At 44.4% G+C, this 15,895-nt stretch overlaps 1 protein-coding gene across 2 annotated transcripts in view; it reads left to right on the top strand.

Annotated features, from left to right (window-relative positions):
- Window positions 1-15,895, top strand: part of GEMIN5 (gem nuclear organelle associated protein 5) — a 42,996-nt gene that overhangs the window by 7,131 nt on the left and 19,970 nt on the right. The window contains exons 3-14 of one of the 2 annotated variants that reach the window (XM_075856104.1): window positions 832-986; window positions 3,283-3,464; window positions 4,506-4,657; window positions 7,337-7,456; window positions 7,945-8,077; window positions 9,334-9,496; window positions 11,453-11,665; window positions 12,024-12,109; window positions 13,254-13,336; window positions 13,748-13,884; window positions 15,317-15,390; window positions 15,490-15,671. In XM_075856104.1, the coding sequence (XP_075712219.1) occupies window positions 832-986; window positions 3,283-3,464; window positions 4,506-4,657; window positions 7,337-7,456; window positions 7,945-8,077; window positions 9,334-9,496; window positions 11,453-11,665; window positions 12,024-12,109; window positions 13,254-13,336; window positions 13,748-13,884; window positions 15,317-15,390; window positions 15,490-15,671 (1,680 nt within the window). Of the gene's footprint in view, window positions 1-831; window positions 987-3,282; window positions 3,465-4,505; window positions 4,658-4,969; window positions 5,340-7,336; window positions 7,457-7,944; window positions 8,078-9,333; window positions 9,497-11,452; window positions 11,666-12,023; window positions 12,110-13,253; window positions 13,337-13,747; window positions 13,885-15,316; window positions 15,391-15,489; window positions 15,672-15,895 lie in introns of those variants that run through there. The other variant, XM_075856105.1, reaches the window with a different exon arrangement.

The raw sequence follows: 15,895 nt of genomic DNA on the forward strand, positions 1-15,895 counted from the left end.
AACACTATGGAGGAAAAAGAACACTACACACCAACGCCAAAACCTCATCCCAACTGTGAAGCATGGCGGAGGGGGTGTCATGGTTTGGGGCTGCTTTGCGGTCATTAGGTTACAATGAATTCAGAGGTGTATAAAAACATTTTACAAGACAATGTAAGGGCAGCAGTCCATGACCTCAAGCTGAAGAGGGTGATGCAATGAGACAATGACATACGGCACACAAGTAAATCAGCTAAAGAATGGTTGAAAAAGATTTGTATTTTGAAAAGTCCGAGTCCTGACCATAACCCTATGGAGATGCTGTGGCGTGACCTGAAGACGACTGTGCACGCAAGACATCCCAGAAATATTCATGAACTGAAACTCATTTGCAGGGAGAAATGGTCCAAAATTCCTCCTCCTTTTGGAGGAGGAGGTGGTGGTGGCGGCGGCGGCGGCTGATAAAGGGGTATCTACTGGTTATTAGAGTCAAGTGTTCACTTTTTCTCCCTGCACTGTGGATATTCACTCAATGTGCTAAATGAGACATGACCAGTACCAATGTTTGTGTTATTAGTTTCGATTGTTTTTGTCTATAATTGTGACTTAGATAATAATCGACCACATTTTATTAGTAATCGATGCAGAAAGGCTTCACATAATTTTTCTTGCAACTGCATATTCAGAGCAACTGGCACTGGCACCATCAGGGAGTGGGTAAAGCTGAAGTCTCTGCATAGGAGCATCTTTTGGGATCTTGTATATGTCTTTGCAGTGGCTCTCTGCTGTTTCTAATAGAAGTGGGTCCCAATCTGGTCCCTAATGAATTCTTTTATTTTTCTACTTCTCTAGGAGAACTGGTTGGACATACAGAAAGGGTGTCCAGCTTTGCCTTCTCCCACTACTCTGGTCAGTCTAACCTCTGTGCCAGCAGCTCGGATGACGGCTCTGTGAAAATTTGGGACACCCGGACGAAGAGTTTAGTAACAGAAAACAAGCTGCACCAGGTAAGAATAGATCGTTTTTTTATTTATTTATTTTTTTTGCAAGTACCTTTGTAGAAAAATAAGTAAAAAAAATGCAGATTACAAATGGCAATGTCATGTGATACAATGTGAGATTGACGTGAATGTCTTCAAAAGTCTATGAACGCGTGAGGTTTATAAGCGAGGGTGAAAAGGCTCGCAATGGGATTAAAAAAAACTAAAGGGCAAGCAGCAGGTCGTCACCAACTTGACAATACATAAACCTAGAGACAAGAGAAAAAATGCAGCTGAGACGAGAAAAGAAAGGAGGAATTACTAGGATTGGATGGTAGGAGGAAAGGACACGGGAAAGAAGGAGGGAGTTAGGAGCCGTCCATGAAATCATGGCCGAATGGGATATACATTATAAAACTTGCTTAATAGTGATAGCGATTGCTAAAAAGTACATGTAGAACGTTATCATGGGTCTACACTCTCTGGTTTACAACCACATGGTCTCCTAGTATTAAAGGGGTAATCTTAGTAAAGATATTAAAGGGGTATTCCTGGAATCCACAATTATCACGAAAACGTCAGGATAGGTTGTAATTGTGTAACCACCGATCACAAGAACAGGGTTCCCTAACCCTCGGATCCTCCTCACTACGTGGGATGCAGTGTTTAGGATTTGTGAGTTTGGGACCCCCCATTCTTGGAGTTGGTGGGAGTTTTTGTAACACCACTTTAAATGGCATGCCACTAGGGCCATTAGCTCATGACTAATCTTATACGATGATCAGTGATAGGAGCCAATAGGACACGAATTGGCACAGCGATATCCTAGCCCCACTGCCAGTTTGTTCCAACGATCAGCGCTGGTCACAGCTGTTGAACCCCCATCGATCAGACATTTATGGCATATCCTAGTCAGAAATGACACCTCTGCATTGTTCCAAATATTACTGCTCACAGACTGTCTCCACACTGAGCCCACAAGTACTTTGCACTTCTTTCTCACTGGTGTGCATATGAAGTGTAGGCTAAATAGTAGGATCAGTACATTTATAACACTAATGCAGAAATGCCCAAAATATAGCCGTGCCTACAGAGTAGTTACTGCTACAACACTGGCCATAAAATTGTGCTAGCCAAAGCAGTGCCCCTATCACATAACACCATTCTCTCCATGGTCCTGCACTTCTCTGTACTTGTCCAACAGGAACTTAAAGATGTTTTCTCATCTCGGACATTTCTGTAATATCCACGGATATGCCATAGTTGTCCGATAGATGCGATACCTACCTCTAGGTCACTAGAACTGGTCCCCCTGACCCCCATCCTACTTTCTGTCGCTGTCCTGGTCTTTAGGTTTTTCGGAAACAGCCGAGAGCGTTTTGCTACACTGTTTCCAGAGCTCCCATAGAAATTATGGGAGTTACGAAAACAGCTTAGCACAGCCAGATATGCTGTTTACGGAACTGAGGAACTCCCGATACAGCGTAGCTGGCTGTTCCATGCTGTTTCTGGAAATTATATTCACTAAGGAAATTCCAGAAATAGCGTAGCCAAATGCACTCGGCTGTTTCTGCAAAAAAACCTGGCCGCCAAGTCAAGCAATGGTAGAAGGTAGGATGGGGGGTCAGGGAGCCCCGTTCTAGAGATAGGTGTGTATCCCAGAGGTCAGAAATGCTTCTATCGAACATTTATGGTATATCCTGAGGAGAAGGGAATACCCCTTTAACAGGGGCAGATGATCAGCCGAAAGAGCATTCATATGAACAGTCGTTTCCATTTATTGCCCCGTGTAAACATGGCAGTGACCGCCGACAAACACGCAAACGCTTATTTGTTGGCCGATTGCATCTTTTATACGGCCAAAAAAATAATGTGTGAGGATGTGCTGCCGACAAGACGTAGACTGTATAGGGGCGAACGTTCATATTGATGATTGTTTGTCCTTATACTCCCGATCATTTCTCCATGAAAATGAGCGCCAATCGATGTGTCATTAGGATGGGTTCACACATCGCAGTCAAAATGTTTTTTGTTTTTTTTTGCTGCAACCGCATTTTAACCACAACGTGAGAACCCAACCTGATCGGCGCTCGTTACCTGACAGGAAATCTGTAAAACAAGGGCCCTTGTGAGCAGCCAATCAGCAGACACTGTTATGTAGCGATCTCTTCCTGTGCCAGTCACTGAAAAGAATCGCCAATGTGTTGTGTTCTGAGATGTTGGCAGGAACGAACAACTCTCTCACTAGATCCTGAACACTTGTTTAGCTTTTAGGTCTGTCGTCTGTGTAAATGCTCTCAAAAACACCCATCCTTTCTTACAGGGCACGATCTCTTCCCTCCATTGGTCCCCCCTGGTGAAAGACTTACTGGTAACCGGAGACGAGAAGGGAATAGTGGTTTGCTTTTGGTGTAATCGAAATGATGGGCAGCAGTTTTTTCCAGAGCCGAGGACCATCTTCTGTCTGTCCTGCGCACCGCACCATGAAGATCTAGTGGCAATAGGGTAGGTTGCAGTTTTTCACAAAAACAAAAGAAACCATTAAAGTTGACTGGTCAATGCCACCCGTATCCAACCAGTGCTCTATTATTTTTTTCTATAAGGACTCTTAAAGAGCCATTAAAAGGGCACACATCGCAAGATACCTGCAACCCTGGGAATGGATTGTCAGGTGGATAATCGTTCCCATTCTCCAGCAAACTGGAAAAGTAGTCCCATTGTTCATTTAATCTTTAATTGCCAGCTTACCTATAGTATTAAATGGGTTGAACCCTCCATCTATTAGTTAGGGCGGCGGCTCTTGCTCGGACAGGCCCGATCCATCCATGTGTTTCATACTACATTTCCCCTGCATTAGCGTTAACGGCTAATCACTGGGGGTTGATCGCCATCCAGCTTCTGTTTAAAAAGGTGTTGTATTCACGAGACAAGCCCTTTAAAAAGCATCTGTCACCTGACAGTTCGCTATATTTTAGGGCATCTATATCTTAAAAAAAACGTACTCGCGTGACTTAATTTACATGCAGCATGGGGAATCTTTCGCTCTTTTGATCGGAAGATGGCAGTGCGCCCACAGAGACCCTCTTTAAAATATAGAAACATAAGGCCTAGTTCACACTGAGTTCTTTTGCAGGCAGAAAATTCTGCCTGGAAAAATCTGCTCCGGTTTTCTTGAAGTGGTTTTGCACCACATACGTTTTTTGCCGCATTTTTCTAGGCTTTTTTGTTACTTATTTCTTGAACAGGCAAAGAGAAAAACCGCGAGCGTCTTTTTGCCATAAAACACACCAAAAAATCACTGCGGCCGTTCGCGCCGTTTTTCCTGCTTCCCTTTAATTTGCATGGGGTTTTTTTGAGGCAGAAAACGCCTCAAGATAGGTCATGTCGCTTCTTTTTCCCGCAAGCGCCTCCACCTCCTATTGAAATCAATGGGAGTCTTTCTTGGCGTGGTATCCAACGCGGTTTCCGTGTCAAAAAAAGTGCCAAGAAACGCAGTGTGAACAGGACCTAAGTGTCCAGTTCTAACATGATTATCATTTTTCCCAGGTACAAGGATGGTATGATAGTCATCATAGACATCAGCCGTAGAGGAGAAGTCACACACCGTTTGCGGGGACACGATGATGAAATCCATTGCCTGGCATGGTGCCCACATCCGCGGGAGGAAGATTTATATCAGAAGATGGAAGAAACGCAAGGTATGTAAATGACCTAACCTGTAAAAGTATTTATACATAGATCACTACTCTTATACATTGGGTTCCACGTTAGCAGTAATGTATCATGGATTAATAGTATTTTTATTAATTAGATATAAGTCTGTAGAAGAGAAACAGTGGCCCTCAGGTATGAAAACTGTATAACATGAACATTTTCCTTGTTGCCCATAGCAACCAATCGCAGCACAGCTTTCATTTTACCAGACAAGTTGAAATAATGAAAGCTATATTCTGATTGGTTGCTATGGACACCAAGGCCTGTTTTCATGTTAAGCTCGGTTTACACCTGCGTCGTGGTTTTCCCCTTTATAGCGGAAACCACAACGTATAGCCATATCCATCACATGACGGATGGTAGCGTTACTTGATGGACCGCCTTTGACTTTCATGGACAAGCAGCTCTGCTTTTCGCTTCAAATTTGAAGGAATCTGCGACGGAGGCTCCAAACTAAGCCTTCAACGCAAATGTGAATAGAGGCTTAGACAATTTTCATAAATCTGCCCCATTGTGTTTATCATTATTTATTTTTTAATTTTGTAAGGATTTATTTTTAATTTTTAAAACCTTCTTTGGGAGCGGCCATATTAGAGGCAGACACTTCCTTCCTTATTTGTCTTGCAGCAGAGTGTGTGCGCTTTATGGCAGCTGTAAAGCATGAAGGTAATGGTTAGAGAAAAGTCATAGATTTTCAGTCTCTAGAAAGTGATGGAGTACAGCCCCTCTCCTTGAGACTAGGGAGTGACAGGGAAGATGTATATAGAGCCATATTTGTGTGTGTGTATAGTATTACTATCCTGCTTTATGTAGGCCTCCAGCAGTACAACAGAGCTGTCATAGTATCCACCACCATCTCTGTCCCAGTCTACGCAGCAAAGCTGGCGAGTGAGTAAAAGAAAACGGGAAGTGTCATTATGTGGCCTGTATAAAAATTGGAATATTTCAAGATATCTTGTATGCACATAAAAATAAAAAAACACCAAAATAGGTTTATAGTAAAAAGGCGACCTCTGCCGTACACTTACTGCGCTAGACACGGTAAATGTACAGCACCAGAAGGATGCGGTACAAAAGGCTTTACCCTTTCAACACATGGGGGAGATTTATTAAAAATACGCCAGTCTTAATAAGAAACCAGCTGGAGTAAGATGGGAAAATAGACTGAGTTACACGCCTCTTATTTTATTTCTGCTACTTATATAGTGCCAACATATTCCGCAGCGCTGTAGAGAGGTCCTCTTTAACTGTCCCCATCGGGGCTCACAATCTTAAATTCCCTATCGGTATGTTTTTTAGGGTGTGGGAGTACCCGGGGGAAACCCACGCAAGCACGGGGAGAACATACAAATGTTGTCCTTGGTTGGATTTAAACCCAGGACCCCAGCGTTGCAAGGCAATCGTGCTAAACACTGAGCCACCGTGCTGCCCTCTTAATAAATCTGTCACATCTTTTTGGCTGTCTGTGCTGGCATAGATTTCTGATATAAGTTATGCCTGTTTCTGGTGTTTATAGTAAGGGCCTGTTCACATCACCGTTCGCTTTCCGTTCCGGGGTTCCGTCGGAGGTTTCCATCGGGTGAACCCCGCAACGGAAAGTGAAAGTGAAACCACAGCTTCCGTTTCAGTCACCATTGATATCAATGGTGACGGAAACATCGCTAATGGTTTCCGTTTGTCACCATTCCGGCAGGTTTCCGGTTTTCCGACGGAATCAATAGCGCAGTCGACTCCGCTATTGATTCCGTCGTTAAAACTGGTGACTGAAACGGAAGCCGTTCTTTCCGTTGCGGGGTTCACCCGACGGAAACCTACGACGGAACCCCGGAACGGAAAGTGAACGGTGATGTGAACAGGCCCTAAATGTGTTGCGCCACAAGTGATAAAGCCCTTTCCGTTAAGCTGAGCCCACTCTTGAAAAGTTTTGAAAGCGGTGGAAACGTTGTTAAATTCCCCCATGATATTTCAGTCCTTGTTTACATTGACTTATCTCTGTACGCAGCTTTAAAGGGGTTGTCTGAAATTAGAAAAAAGGGTTTGCACCTTGAGATACAGCGCCACTCTTGTCCTGAGGCGCTTTCTGGTATTACAGTCTGGTTTCATTCAAATGAATGGAGCGCTGCGGCACAATCATTCTACTGATCGGTGGGGGGTTCCTGGGGTCGGACCCCAATGATCATATATTGATGGCTGTAGTATTGGTGATGGAATCAACCTGCAGTACAGATTTGTTGCCAATCTGTCTGCCGATTTGTGTCTATGGTCTCTGATCTCTGTTCTCACTCATTGCCTCATTTTGTGCTTCGAGTAGCTGTTCTCTTCACTTCTCTTCCCCCTTTGGCCATGACCAGCACGCTGTCAGCCTTACTGCAAGAACTAAACCGCCTTGTGACTCAGATGGTGCCGTGTGAATGTTAATATTAGATGGAACCGTACTTTAACAGATCAGTAAATTTTTCCCTTCATGGCCAGATATGAATATTTCAGGCTTGCAGTCCAGTGATCTTTTTAAATCTCTTAGTCTCTTTGTTAGGAATACTAAAAAGAATGGAAGATATATACGGATGCATTAGTAATGCAGACGACGCACAGCTCTTCACCTCTGCAGCCTCTCTCCCCCCTTGTGCGTCTTTTGATATGGATTCTCTGTTCCTTTTCATCAGGCGTAGAACCGAATGCAACCAATGGCGATCTCCTGCCGGAGTCTGAGAACAAGGGCTGTTACCTGGCCTCAGGCAGCAAAGATCAAACCATCCGTATCTGGAGTTCCTCCACAGGCAAAGGTAGGAGCCCTCTAGGTTTGTTGTGCATTGCACTCTTATTATGCAGGTGGAGTAGATACAATTCTTCACTATATTAATATTGATGTGTAAAAGTTGCACTTCTTTATGTTGCAGGTTTATATCAGTGCAGATCAACCTTCGGTGGTGCTGTAAAGAATATTTTGCAGCATTTCCTAAATATTAGTTCCCATATATATATATCTCCTTTTAGGGAACCTAAAATAGTCCACGGTTGCCCTGCAGATCGTTCGGCAGACTACATGCTACCATTTGGCAGATTTACCTGCTTATCCCTACTCCCACCATAGCAATAGGGGTGCCAATATTGGGATTACTTGCTAGTCCAATAAAAAAATCCCTGCCCCTATCATCACTACTTAATCACAGGTGTGTGACAGATATAAGCAGCTTTTTATATATATTTTTTTTATAAACTCTCAACTTTTGGTTAGAAAGATTTTTTTAATTATTCTGATTTTAATTTTTAGGCATTATGACTCTGAGGTTGCCATATCTAAAGAGACGGGGAGGAGGAATGGATCCTACGGTGAAGGAACGCTTATGGTTGACAGTCCACTGGCCTCGTGGGCATCCTACCCAGATACTGTCCAGCTGCTTTGGGTTAGTGATTAAAAGGGCCCCAACAAAATAATTTTATAGTACCCCAGAGGGTGGCTCTTTTGGTGCATTATCAAGGTTTGCACTGGTGGGGGGAGGGGGGGGGGGATGAAGAGGTATAGAAGTAAGCTGCTTTATATAGCTTGAAGAAGTTATCTGGTTTTGAGGATTTTCTTGTGATTGATAGACTGGTCACGAGATGTCTCACATCTTTGATGTGAGACCAAGGTGTCCTCTACTGTGACATGGAACTGAAATAATCAGTTTCCTGTCACTAAAAAACCCTAAACAGAGCTCCTATTGAGCGCTGTCTTCCCGAAGGTAGAAATGCTGCTTCTGCATTTGGGCGGTTGCTAGGGAACCCTGTGGTATCACTGATGATGTCACAGGGATTCCCTATGCAGAGGGGGCTCTGAGGCTTGCAAACAAGACACAATGTAATGGGCTGTTCCTATTAGGTCACTAGTGGTCCTAGTTCCTAGTGGTCTTTATATGGGGACAGCAGGGAACACATAGCACATGTGTCGCCTGCTAAACTAAGCCCCAAGTGTAAAATAAATACCTTTTAAAAATGTATAAGGCTTCGTTCACATCTGCGATGGGGTCCCGTTCTGACGTTCCGTCGGAGGTTTCCGTCAGAACGGGACTCTGAGCAGACACAAACTGACACCGACGGAAACCAGAGGTTTCCGTTTCCATCACCATTGAAATCAATGGTGACGGATCCGGTGCCCATGGTTTCCGTTTGTGTCTGTGGTGTACCGGACCCGTCGTTGTGCCGGAAGCTATAGCATAGTCGACTTCCAACGCAGATGTGAACGAAGCCTAAATATAGTACATTTTAAGATAACTAGAATAAATGAGAAAAAAAAACAATGAAAATAGCAAAAAAATTTAACTAAAAAACACTCTAGGGGGGGTCCCCCTAGAAAAAAGGGCACACCTCTCCAGACCCACACATACCAGTATTGAACACCCTGTGCAACACAAACACATTTTGCATTGGCATCAGGTGCTCAGGCATTAATACATACACATCACACAATGTACGTTACCCCAAAATTATAATAATTATCAAAGTCGCTCTCAGCTAGGCAACAGCGTGGAATGTAAATGGTAAGTATATGAGTTTGATATCTTTAGTCATTTGGAGCAGGTTGAGGATAATTGTGAGGATTTGGAACCCCCTTTAAACAACTGAACTGACTGGAATAAATATGTTGTGAACTGTGAAACCATATTTTGCATTGTCTCTATAGGGGAGAGCTGCTTCTCTGGGAATTATCTAGGAGTGGAAAGCAGAAATGGAGCCTGCTGGGCTCCTCAGAAGGACAGAACCATTCCCGCATTGTGTTCAACCTTTGTTCCCTAGTCACAGAGGAGGGGAAAGAGCTACTTCTGTCTACATCTATGGATCGGGATGTGAGTTCTGAGCAGACACTGGTCATGTGGTGTTAAAGTGTAGCTAAACGTTTGACAAACTTCTGACATGTCATAGTGACATGTCAGAGGTTTGGATTGGTGGGGGTCCGAGCGCTGAGACTCCCACCAATCGCTAGAACGAAGCAAATGTATCGGTTTATGGACTCAACAGAAAAAGTCTATGAGCCCGTACTCACGTCAGCTTTCCGGAAAAAGCCGAACAGATACGAAGCAGCTGAGCGCTCACACGAGCACTTCAGCTGCTTCGTTCTAGCGATTGGTGGGGGTCTCAGTGCTCGGACCCCCACCAATCCAAACTTCTTGACACGTCACTATGACAGGTCAGAAGTTTGTCAAACGTTTAGCTACACTTTAAATGTTGATGATTCAATCAGTGAGAAGGGTTGAGGGCTCCAATGTTCAAGCTAGGTGACCACCAGTGAAGGAGCACATTGTAGCAGATTTACGAATACTGTCTAAAATATTTAGGTCGGATTTACACGAGCGTGGGCGTTTTGCGTGCGCAAAAGGCACTTAACAGCTGCGTGTGTCATCAGCGTATGATGCGCGGCTGCGTGATTTTCTCGCATCCGCCATCATTATGACACTCCGTTTGGATGTTTGTAAACAGAAAAGCACGTGGTGCTTTTCTGTTTACATTCAGAGTTTGACAGCTGTTGCGCGAATCACGCAGTTCACACGGAAGTGCTTCCGTGCAGCATGCGTGGTTTTCACGCACCCATTGACTTCAAATGGGTGCGTGATGCGCACAAATATAGGACATGTCGTGAGGTTTTTTTTCAGCGGACTCACGCTGAGCAAAACTCACGGACTGTCTGCATGCCCCCATAGACTAATATAGATGCGTATGACACGCGTGAAAAGCACGCGCGTCGCACGCAGGTATATCACGCTCGTGTAAACGAGGCCTTAGACAGGAAGAACTTAGTCAAGGCAGTCAGAAAATGCGCCAAATTTATCAGTGATGCACGCTCTATGATAAATTTGTCGTACTAATCTAGACATGTTAGACACTTTTTTTCCTTTTCGTATACCACGTCTTAGTTGGCTTAGATTACGCAAATTTTTTTCGGCAAACATTTAGCACAAAGTTGCTGCATGGTGTAGTATTTTAAGCCGCACCCCTTTGCCACGCTTGTTGATAAAAGGTGGTAAAATACTTAATAAATGTGGTGCACAGAATTCTGGCACATTTTGAATAGTGCGGCCTGTATAATAGCTCTGAGCGGCAATCACAGTTCTACAGGTTGTTATTGGAAACCGTCAACAAGCTTGTTGTCAGACACACCCCTAACAGTTTAGCTGAGCTCCTATAATGCAGGCCGTTTTTCCTATATCAGATTATTGTACAATGCCTGGCGTAAAATCTGCACTTGCCAGAATGCAAATCAACAGACAAAGCTTTGTACATGTATAATGCGGTATGATTACAGCTCTGTAGCCTGCAGAACTGTGAATTCAGCTCCGGACAATAATACAGGCTGTAAACCAGCATCAATACAAGACAAGTAATGCAATGTATTTACAAAGTTACACAACTTTTCATATAAATTAACTCTGTATGTAAAATATGAAGCAGCGTTGTAAGGGGAACATATACTTTAAATTCACCATGAAAAATGACTTGTAATTTGCGGTAAATGTTCTTCTTATATTCTGTTCCTTATATTCCCTTCACCTGACAGGACTACAGCTGCGTCCCTAATCCTTTCAACGTACTCCCTATTCATTTAAGGCCTCATGCACACATCTCATACCATGTGCGCCGGCACGCGGAAGTCCCTATGGGGGCATATCATGGTGCCATAGGCATTCCACCTGTTGCCGCGTGGGGTCTCCATGAGCCACCATATTCTTCCCCTGATGGTGTATACTACCTCTATATTGTATTTTTTACTATTACTGCAATATATGGATGCTGTAATCTCTCTGCAGGTGAAATGTTGGGACTTGGGCGCCCTCTCTTGCTGTTGGTCATTGAGCTCGCTCGGGGGCTTTGTGTACAGCCTGGCCTTTTCTCCAGTGGCAGCTGGATGTCTGGCGGTTGGAGTGGGTGACAGCATGATTCGTGTCTGGAATTCCCTCTCTGTCGTAAATGCATACGATGTGAAGACGTTGTGGCAAGGCATCAGGTCCAAAGTGACTGCGGTAAGTACATTCAGATTGGTATCTCTAGCATGAGAAGGATGGGTACATGGTGGGCAGGAAGGCTGGCAGTCCTGTGCATGATGGCATACAGTACCTCCTGAAGTTAGTTTGTTTGCGTATTCATCTCTGCCAAGCAATGAAGATGCCCGATCAGTAGTGAGACCTGGGTGCCTTTTCATTTAGAGCGTCGTTGGGCGCTCCGGTCCCCAGAAAATGTGAAACTGGAGGATCGTAATTTGCTATCTGAGAATGATTACAGTCACTGGTCTTTATTCATTTCATAGCCTTGTTGTAAGGAAGTTCTACTGCTGTTAGAAGGATTTTGCCTCTTTCTCACTTTATCTTTTGCTCCCTTCAGCTCTCTTGGCATCCAACTAAAGAGGGCAGCCTGGCATTTGGGACGGATGATGGCAAAGTTGGGATTTTTGATGTCTTTTCCACTAAGTAAGACACATTGCTAATACCGTGGATGACGTTTAGTGTGTTTGTTCCATTTTACCAGCTGAATCCTTCATCTCTCATGCACTCCCTTGGCTGACTTCTAGACCAACTGTTGGGGCTGTGTGAAGTCTCTACAAATCAGCAGCCCTTCTTTCTAGCTTTGCTTTGTAGGTTCCTTACATCTGACCCTGCAGTCGTCTTTGTCTCAAGGAAGGTCTGCCTGATGGACTGTAGAGGTGCCCGTGCACATCAGGCAGAACTCTGCTGAACCCACCCATTTCGGCAGGATGGGCTGACTATCTTAGGTGTATGGTGGCCACCCGACTGTAACCCAATGGTAGATTTTGAGTAACTGAAGGATTGGGCATGTTGGATTTCTCCACGTCTAATCCTTTGTTACCACGGGAGATTAGCCGCTGCCACAAGGGTCTGGGGGTGGCTAATTCCTCTTTCCCCACTGACGAAGGAGGGGAAAATCATTAAAGGTGTCGCTCCCGGAGCGGTTTCTATCCCTCCATATATAAGATGCTACTTTTATCTCATCTTACAGGTGCTTTATATTGGCAGTTAATATTTAGTGCCTCTACTTAAAGAGAACCTGTCACTACGTGACACTGGTTATCTGACCTGAACTGGTTATCTGACCTGAATAGCGCTGTCTCCCCGATCCCAGCGCTGTTTTTCTTTTTTTCCTGGACCCCCTCCCCCCCATTACAGAGATACGGCCCACTGTTGTGTTTGCTCCCTGTATGCTATATTGCTGTAGTTAGCCAACAAGGTGTGAACTATCCTCAAGCTGCCTTTCGCTGATTAGTCCGTATCAGAGGCAGGGCAGCTAGCTCGACCCTGTTGGCTAACTACAGCTAATTAGCATATAGGGTTCCAACACAACAGTGGGCCATATCTCTGAAACGGGGGAGGGGGTCCAGAAGAAAAAGAAAAACCGCGCTAGAATCAGGGAGACCGCGCTATTCAGATCAGTAAATCAGTTCAACTTATATGACCTAGTGACAGGTTCTCTTTAATTGGTGTGATTATGGATTATGGTCAGTGGGGATAAGCAGTAGATTTACTATATGTTGCCGTCCTGCCCTGGACACTTTTATATACGTCCTTTTACACAGATATTTTTTTGTCCCCTTTGCAGACCCCCTCAGATTTCCAGTACGTACCACAAAAAGACTGTATATTCCATGTCCTGGGGTCCTCCATTGCCTCCATTCTCTTTTGGTGAGATATTTCTTGATCTACCGATCTTATCTATGGCGTTAGAAATGTTTTGTCAAGTTTACACAGGATATGCCATAAATGTCTGATAGGTGGGACCCCCTCCTATCGTGAGAATGGAGGTCCTGTGGTCCCTGTTTTGCAATCCAATGCTCCCTAAAGGTGAGGGTCCCTCTTCTCAAACTTCTACCTATCAGACATGTATGGGATATACTGCGGATATGATATGCCTGAAATGTATTTGATCCCTGAACGTTATTTGCATTGCTTGTTGCAGTCAGAGATTTGGAACACCGTGCAAAAAGCTTTATGATTCACCATAACTAGTGTCACAGACGGTGAATCACACACAACATAAATAGTGCCGAAATATCGGGAAAAATGTAACTCTTTTTCTCTGTGTGTTTCAACCAGGTGCTGAAGGGGACCGGCCTCCATTCACCCTGTATAGTTGTGGTGGAGAGGGGATTATTTTCCAGCACAACCCCTGGAAACTGACTTTGGGGGCCCAAGATATTAACAAGCTTATCCACGATACAAATGACATTAAAGTAAGTCCCTCTCTGTATGTCCCACTGGGTTCGTATTTGCTGTATAAAAAACCTTCAAATAGGGCTGGGCAGTTAATAAAAAAACAACTAAACTGAAATTCAGTACAGCAATGCCATGTTGCGCATTTCGTTTTTCTCGTTCATTTTTTTTTTAATGCCCGGTTTCACCTGTATCTGCGCCCTCAGGATGCAGATACAGTTGAATCTAACGGTGGAGCAGGGAGTCATCCGCTACCTGCTCTTCCATTCACTATGTATCGCCAGCCACTCACGGCTCGGCACAGACAGGCGCTAAGCAGTGACGTCATCACCCCGGTCTGTGCCGAGCCACACAGCCCGGGGGAGCAGAGGAATATCCTCCACTCGTCCTTGGAATGGGGTTAGGTGAGTATTTATTAAGTTTTTTATTGATCACTATTGGGGACGTCTGGGGGCAGCTATGGGGTATTATACTGGGTGGGGAAAGCTATAGGGGCATTATACTGTGTGGGGGGCAGCTATAGGGGCATTATACTCTGTGGATGGCAGCTATAGGGGCATTATACTGTGTGGGGGGCAGCTGTAGGGTCATTATACTGTGTGGGGGCAGCTATAGGGGCATTATACTCTGTGGATGGCAGCTATAGGGGCATTATACTTCGTGGTGGGCAGCTATAGGGGCATTATACTGTGTGGGGGGCAGCTGTAGGGTCATTATACTGTGTGGGGGGCAGTTATAGGGGCATGATACTGCATGGGGGCATTATACTGTAGGGGGTATGTTATATACAGTAGTATACAGCAGGCTCAGGGATATATATTCAATGGTGTGGCAGGCAAAAAGGGGTGTGGCCTAAATGTTTATTAATCGTAATCGAGGTTACATGTGCAATTAATCGTGATTTTGATTTAGGTCTTAATCGCCCAGCCCTACCTTCAGATTAGACCCAGCAAACATCACAAATACTTCATGGGTTTTCCCATTAGACATGGATTTGCCATAAGGCCTGGGCTCTGTGGTGACTCTGGTTGCTTGCTTCTCTCTAGGCCGAGTTCAGACATGTCCGGTTTGTCACAGATTTTCTGTGTGGATTAAAAAATTTACAGTACAGTGTTAGTCAATGGAGTCTTCATAAACCCCGTTCACAGGTAGAAGATTTTTCTGCTACAGATTTTCAAAGGGTTAAATCCGCATCAATATCTTCCGCTTCTGAACTCAGCCGTAGGGGGAAAAAGTTGTCGCTGACTTGCAACTTGAACAGGAATGTCTGTCAGACGATTCTAAGGTCTATGGCCAATGTCTATGGTTCACCCTGCAGGGAAAAATGGAGGTCCATGTTACGTAGATTTCACAAGTGAATATAACAAGATTTGCCGCAGTATCGTTTATACGGGGATTTGTGCTGTTTTGTAATTGTGGGTTAATGTTTTTTGTTTTTTCCTGCTTAATCAGCACAAGTTACCATCACATACAGAGTTGAGCTGGAAACCAGACTGGCAACATTTAGCTATCGGTAATGAGGACGGGTATGTAATCGCTTTTTGCCCCCGTCTACACCTCAGACTCCCCTGTTTTTACCATCTTCATGAATGAACTTCCTTGACCTCCCTGCTGTGTTGTTGTAGGAGTATTGAGATCTTTCGGGCTCCACATCTTCAGCTGATCGGCACTATTCAGCAGCATCATAAAATTGTGAACGCTCTTCGCTGGCACCATGATCACTCTGAGGATCCCACCCTGAGCTTCCTCCTTGCATCAGGATCCAACAATGCTGTCATCTATGTACATAACCTAAAGGGGGCGCTTGGTGAGGCTCTGCATATTTACAATGTGTTATTGTATTCACATGAATTAGCCGTTATTTGCCTTAACCCCTTCCCGCCGCAGCCATATTTCGTTTTTTTTCATTTTTTGTTAGTATGGTGACCGTTTGAGAGTTGTCATTGAGTCAGTCTTTGTTTCCAGCATGGACTGCAGCATATTGTGCTGACATCTAGTGGTCAATGTAAAAACTGCAATAATTTAGAATTC

The sequence above is a fragment of the Rhinoderma darwinii genome, chromosome 3 (genome assembly GCF_050947455.1).
Source record: "Rhinoderma darwinii isolate aRhiDar2 chromosome 3, aRhiDar2.hap1, whole genome shotgun sequence".
NCBI classification, from domain to species: Eukaryota; Metazoa; Chordata; class Amphibia; order Anura; family Rhinodermatidae; genus Rhinoderma; species Rhinoderma darwinii.